A 7,324-nucleotide genomic window follows, 5' to 3' on the forward strand; every position below is an offset into this window, starting at 1 on the left:
GGTGTACGAATAGACCGCAGGTCTACGGACAGAAACAGGACGCTGTTCAAATCAAAATGCCAAAATAACTCTTCAAACAACAATTATACCACCATTCAACACTTCGTTGCTAAAAAAACATGATTAAATCAAAACACCAAATTCGAAAAAAAAATCCTACATCACTACCAATCGATTAGCAAAAAGAAAAACCATTTAAATGGATCTAGAAATGATCAAAACTCGATTTTAACTAACCTTGCGAAGCAACAACGCCCCCTTAGCAGCTGCAGACGAAGAACGTACGAAAATGACGTTTTTGGGAGAAGTTGTTTGAAAGCGGGAGTTGGAAATTGAAGAGGAGAGAGAGAATTTTTTTTTTTTTGGATATTGGAATAAGTGGAGGGGGTTAGGTGTATTATATTAAATTTGTAAAGTTGTATAAATGATGAATTGGTCCCTTGGCCCACGCGTGGGCCCCACTTTTTCCATTTTTTACACCCTAAACCTAAAAAATAAATCAAAAAGAAATTAAATGGGTATTTGGCAAAATAGTTTTGCAAAAGTTCTTCTTTGCCAATTATTCCCATGTTTGATTGGATTTGTTTTTTTTAAATTTCAACTTTATCATTAGTTAAAGTTATAAACCGAAAAAATCGAACCAAATCGAACTAAACCGACGGTTATTTTCTTGTATTGGTTTGGTTTGGTTTTTGAAATTTAAAAACCGACTAAGTTGGTCTGGTTATGGTTTTGACCAATAACGGAACTAACCCGACCCATGAACACCCCTACCGATCATTTTTCGTCCCTCTCATTCCACCAACTTCAATGGATTCAGACGAAGTTGTTTATGATGTCCCAGTATTTTTTAAGGTCTACAAAGATGGCCGTATTGAAAAGTATCGAAAGCATGATTTTGCACCTCCTTCTGATAATCCAATCACCGGTGTTCGATCCAAAGATATCGTTATCGTTCCCGAAAACAACGTAATTGTACGCCTTTACCTGCCTAAAATAACCCAAAATGACCAGAAATTTCCACTCCTTGTGTACATTCATGGGGGTGGATTTACGATCGAATCGGCATTTTCTACTTACTATGATAGTTATCTCCATTCTCTAGCTGCAGAAACCAATGTGTTTGTTGTATCTGTTGAGTACCGATTGGCACCTGAACACATGATTCCTGCGTGTTATGATGATTCGTGGGCTGCCATGAAATGGGTGTCTCAGCATGCTAATGGCGAACAAGGAACTGAACCATGGCTGAAAACTCATGCTGACTTCTCCCGTGTTTTCTTGTCAGGTAAATGGGTTGAATCAATAAATGAATCCTGACACACACTGATTTTGTTGGATAGGATCACTGGATCAGGATGGACCTAAAACGTGAAACCTAATATATGTATTTTTCTTTAACTAATAAGTAGTACAGTAGTTTACATTGTTTCATGTTTACAGAATTTGCCATCTTCATTTTTGATTCTGTATGTTCTAGATTGAAAAGCCCCTTAAAACAAGAGGGAAACAATCAACATAAAGCTTTTCACAATAATCTCCTCAATCCTAGTCTCAAAACACTCATTAAAGAATACATAGTTATCAAGTAAATTTACACATTATAATAATACTTAAAGTAAAGAGTGTTCAACATGCCTTTTTGACAGAAAATCCTTGATGAATGCAAGAGAATTGAAGTCTTAATTAAGCTTGGAACCCTAGCCTCTTCGGTTTCTAGAAGTTTGGGGAGAGTAGAATGAGGCTTTTTGATGAATTTGAGCGTACTTAGGGACTTGGAACGCTTCGGGTGAATGGAGAACAGGTTAGAATAGTGTGAAAAGATCCAAACACCCTTAATTGGGTATTAAAACGTTGTCTCATTGACGAAAGGAGGAGGGTTCGGCGCATGCCTGGACGCGTGGCCCACCCTTCGCGGGGCAGCCCCCTCACAGCATGGGGCCACCGCGTGGGTGAGGCAGTATCCCCTTATGGTGGTCCACGCAATGCGTGGTCATCGCATGAGGCTCCCTTTGACGCCCGACCATTTTTCAAGTCCAAAACTCCCCAACGCCTTCGAACGTATTCCAAAGTGTTTTGTACTCGATCTAGGAGTCACTTAGACTTATTTCTAACTTTATTTGGTGCCTAAACATCCAGGGCGTTACATTAGTGATAAGCAATAATTCAACATCATGTTGAATGAATTAGTGAAAATGTATTGATTTTGTCAATCTCAGGTGATAGCGCAGGAGCCAATATTGCTCATAACATGATGATGCGAGCAAATATGGATGAAGATAAACTTGGAGATGGCTTAAGGCTTGTCGGAATGGCATTAATTCAACCCTTTTTCGGGAACCATGAGCCAGATAGAATTTGGTCGTATTGTTGCCCTGAAAATCCCAAATCTGATGACCCCAGATTTAATCCAGCAGTACATCCAAATTTGCTATCCAAGCTTGTTTGCTCCAAAGTTCTGATATGTACCGGGGGCGCGGATTTTATACGGGACAGAGGATGGACTTACTATGAGGCGCTGAAGCAGTGTGGATGGAAAGGCCAAGTGGAGATTAAAGAATCAGAAGAGGAAGAACATGTTTTCCATTTGATTAACCCTACTTGTGAGAGAGCAAAGGCCTTGATGAAATGGATGGGCGATTTCTTTCAACAATCAAGCTGAATTCTTACAGAGTAAAATCTATGTACTGTTGATGCAGTTGTTTCTATTTTCTTCTTTGATCAAACCATTTGGACATAGATTTTGAAATTTATGAACTTATATATATATATAACTATGAAAAAGTTGTGTGTTTTGAAGGCAAAAATTGAAGCAAAAGAGGCAAAGTGCCAATGATCCCATACATCAATTTTTATGCTCTTTGTAATGTAAATTGGTGGTCTTTAATGTTTACCTCACTGCCAGTGGCGGATCTACATACAATTCAGGGGTTCATCCGAGCCCCCTTCGTCGGAAAATTATACTATTTTTACATAGTCAAAAATATTTTTATGTATATATAGTAGATGTTGAACCCCTTCGACTAGTCCGTATATTTACTTCTGAACCCCTCAGTGGCTCCGGCAGTGAGTCACTGCTCACTTAATGAAAATTTATACTTAGTATTCGTAACAATTTTTAATTTGGCTAGACGATGCTTGCCCAAAGGCATAATTTCAGTGTTATCTAATTTGCAAGATGAACCAATATGAACTTCTGAAAACATTATATTCTAAAATTTAGCTGCTTATGTTCCAGGACGGAAGTTATATCTAAGGCAAAATATATTTGGAGGACATGCTATGCCCTATAATGTATATAAGTTCAATATGAACTTCGTAACGTATAATGTTCTAAAAAAATAATTCCTGCCTTATAAGGAATAACCTATGCCTAAGGAACTTTTTGTCTTGCAAATTTGTTTGCCTCATAATTTCTTATAAAATATTAGGACACTCGTGTTTCTGTTTTTATTACTTTTAGGGTTCGTTTGATACGAGGGATAAGAGATAATTTATCAGAAAATTAATTTCAAGATGAGTTTATCCTATGTTTGATTGTGATAAAATTGCAAGATAACTTATTTGATCGGGATTAGTTCGATCTCCCCATAGTCAAATGTTATTTTTATCTATATTTCGGATGGAATAACAATCTTGGAATGATGAAGATATACTTCGAGTCTTAGAAAAGTAAGAGATGTTGTAAATGAATGTTGTTATCTAACCTTTTCCCATGAACTTCTGGTTCTAGAATCGTCTAAGAGGCAGTGTTCATAGCAATTTTGTCTCCATATAAGTTACGGCGTATAACATAACTGTGTTTCTCTGGCTGATATGAGTGTCTTGGCTGACATGAATGATTTTTTTTTTATTTAAACACTTAATCCTGTAGTTCTCAAAAGAAAGACCTAGATCAGCATGAAAGCATAGAAAGATCAAATATAAAATATGTAGAAAATTTATTCTCAATTTACAATCATAAACCTATGTGTTTTATGCTAGTGCAATACCAGTTCTTACTCTTCCAAAAGATTTGCATAAAGTTACTACAACTAATCATGTTTCTTTTCATTAATAGGCTGGAAGATTTCAAGAAATTTGAAGACGTCATGGAGGCAGTTAAAGATAAAGGGGTGGTTGTTGCAGTAGCATCACCAGATGATGTTGAGGCAGCCAACAAAGAGCGTTCCAACTTTTTGGAAGGCAAGAAATTAGCTTGCCAATAGCTAAACTTCACATGTTATTTACTGCAAGTTTCAAGATTATAGTTTTTCAACAGCTTAATTTTGATCTGCTTTAAAGTTAAAAAATGAATCTCGAGTGTCAAGATAGTGCTATTCCTGTTTGCACTTGTCGATGGTGTAATTAACCTTTGTGTCTTTTACATCTAGCCATTGTTTGGTCTCTGTGACAAGTTATAATGCGGTTATAACTTTATTTAATAATTAGTACTTGGATACACCGCTGAGTTTAGCACAGCTAGATATTGAAGATAATTCTTAATAAAATTTGGGATTAATTTTATCTCATGTTTGGTACAACGTATTAACTAATCTATGAACTATTTTATCATGTCATTTGAGTACAAATGGTAGGATTACTATCTCATATGAAGGGTGAAATAAAATAATATCACGTAATATCTCTACTTATCTCATTCGGTGTACTGAACGATATCACAAAACAAGCTATGCCCTATAATGTATAAGTAGTATGAACTTCTTAACATATAATGTCCTAAAATAACGAAACTTTTGCCCTATAGGGCATAACCTATGCCTAAGCAACTTTTTTGTCTTGTGAATTTGTTAGCCTTGTAATTTCTTTTAAAATATTGGGACATTCTTATTCGCGTAATTATTACTTTAAGGACTTATTTGATATGAGGGACAAAAGTGATATATTATTTCAAGGTTAATTTTAAGATGAATTTATATCTTATTCAATTAGAATAAAATCATAGTATAACTTTTTGATCGAAATTAGTTATTCAAAATTATAGTGTAATTTTTACTCTTATTGAGGATAAAATAAGATCTCAAAATAATTAATTTTGAATTAACTTATTTTCCAACCAAAAGAACCCCTATCATTAAGAGGCAAAAATTCAAAACCACAAATTTGAGGTGTAAAGTCGAAAAGACCATTAGTCATTCATAACACCCAGCCACCCTACATTGCCCCTAGGCTATTAGGTCGATAACCATTTCTTTTAATTAGTATACTCCCTTCGTTTGTTTTTACTTGTTATTAATTTTTTAATTAAATTAATATTTTTACTTGCTATTTTTGACATATTAAGAGAAGACAATTTTTTTTATTACTTTACCCTTAATATTAATTTTCTTTTTTAAATTAACTTCAAGATACAATGTAAGCATTTTAAATCCCAACAACATTACAACATCCCCGTTTTTACTACAACCTCAAACAAAGAATGGATTCAACTAACCCAACATTAGAAGTTGTTTATGAAATCCCAACGTTATTCAAGCTCTACAAAGATGGTCGTGTCCAAAGATGTCGTTATTGTACCGGGAGGATAACGTAATGGTACGCCTTTACCTTCCTAAAATCACACAAAAATGATGAGAAATTTCTACAACATCCATTCTTTAGCTGCAGAAACCAGTGTGTTTGTTGAATCCGTCAAGTACTGATTAGCCCAAGAGCACAAAATTCCTGCGTGTTATGATGATTCATGGGCTGTCATGAAATGGGTGTCTCAGCGTGCCAATGGCGAACTAGGAACTGAACCATGGCTGAAAAGGCATGCCGACTTCTCCCGAAGGTAAACAGGAATTTATTGTCTGCAACCTTACCTCGCATTTCTGTACCTAACTTCTGTTATTTTCAATGGAGTTTTCGAGTATATGAATCTGTATTTAGGCACAACAACTTCAACACTAGTTCAAATTTAAAACAAGAACACTATGAAGTACAAAAACACCCTCAACACAAGATCAAAGTGATCTTTCTAAGAAGTTTGTTTTATTTTTTCAGAAATTAAGATGAAACAGAAATATAAAGCCAAGTCCCCCAACTTCACGGAGTGTCCTGAAGGAATAATTTCCCTCACTATACCTAAGGTTTTGGAATCTTCCTCCCAGGATAAAATGATTTTCAATCCAACTATAGTGGTACCTCAAATAATTGGATTCGTCAAACTCACTTAACGATTTGATTGATCACAAAGAATGTTTTGAAGACAAGAAGAGTTTTTATTTCAGAAAATTTTTCATTCATTTACAAACCTGTGGATGAAAGCAAGTTTATATACCCATCAGATGCCTTTTTTGAAAGGTGGTAATGGTTCACTTAAAAGGTGTATCTTTTAGAAGAGTCATGTCTGTTCATTTGAAACATTATGGCTTTTTCTGAACAGACACAACTATCTGAACAGTCACACCTTTTCCAAAATAATATCTCTTTTGCTTAAAGGTTGTGTCCCTTCATTTTCCATTCACACAAATTAAACCCAACAATCCCCCACGTGAATAGAGAATGGCTATTCTTTGTAAAACTTTACGGACAAGTATGTGATCATCAAGCAAAGACTGATTGCATCAGAATAAGTGGGTTTCCCTTTGACTTTCTGTAGTGAACATCCATTGGATGCACTCGGTCAATCGGTATATTTGATATATTTGAACCGTCGAGCTTTAATGTACACCTAGATAACACATATCACACAACCAGCCTTTTACCATTTATGGTTCTCACGTTTTGTTCTTTTCAGCCATGAGCACGTCCCGGATTCATCAGAGCTTAGAGAATAGGTCTTTACTAACATTCTCCTTGAAGCGGCTTCCACTTCACCCTCACATAGGTGATTTCTAAACTTTCAATCCCACAGATTAAACTATTTGGTCAAATCTGCCAAATTTAGATAATCATTAAAAGACTTCTCACCTTAAGTCTTATCCTTGTTTACTAAACATTGTCTACATCATGAGAATAGGTTGGTATTTTGACAATGTTGAACCTGTCAGACACAACTTTATTTGATCTCCTTGAACCTAGCTCTTGGGATCTCCAGTTTTTTTAGGTAGAGTTACCGTCATGCTGATTATTCTAGGCCTTAAACCCATTTCCTTGGATGTCCTTTCCACTCCTTCTCTAGATAGGCCTTTTGTAAGTGGATCCAACACATTATCCTTTGACTTTACATAGTCAACAGTAATAATTCCACTAGAGAGAAGTTCTCTAATGGTATTATGTCTTTGTCTTATGTGACGAGATTTACCGTTATACATCATGCTCCCTGCCCTACCTATTGTCACTTGGCTATCACAATGTATATATACTGGTACCACTGGTTTGGGCCAATAAGGGATATCTT

The 7,324-nt window shown here is 35.6% G+C and overlaps 1 protein-coding gene across 1 annotated transcript; it reads left to right on the forward strand.

Moving 5' to 3' along the window:
* The first annotated feature begins 713 nt into the window (after positions 1-713).
* On the forward strand, positions 714-2,836 carry LOC107839977 (probable carboxylesterase 12). Its single transcript, XM_016683664.2, has 2 exons — positions 714-1,288; positions 2,220-2,836. Exons 1-2 carry the CDS (start codon positions 727-729, stop codon positions 2,660-2,662), a joined length of 1,005 nt encoding a protein of 334 aa, XP_016539150.2. The 5' UTR covers positions 714-726; the 3' UTR covers positions 2,663-2,836.
* The last annotated feature ends 4,488 nt before the right edge of the window (positions 2,837-7,324 follow it).

The sequence above is a fragment of the Capsicum annuum genome, chromosome 1 (genome assembly GCF_002878395.1).
Source record: "Capsicum annuum cultivar UCD-10X-F1 chromosome 1, UCD10Xv1.1, whole genome shotgun sequence".
Classification (NCBI taxonomy): Eukaryota; Viridiplantae; Streptophyta; class Magnoliopsida; order Solanales; family Solanaceae; genus Capsicum; species Capsicum annuum.

Bases quoted from the DNA above. Each gene is read 5' to 3' on its own strand.
- LOC107839977 (XM_016683664.2), top strand. From the start codon at position 727: ATGGTTTTGACCAATAACGGAACTAACCCGACCCATGAACACCCCTAC. The intron at 1,289-2,219 runs GTAAATGGGTTG...TGTCAATCTCAG, and splicing joins CTCCCGTGTTTTCTTGTCAG to GTGATAGCGCAGGAGCCAAT.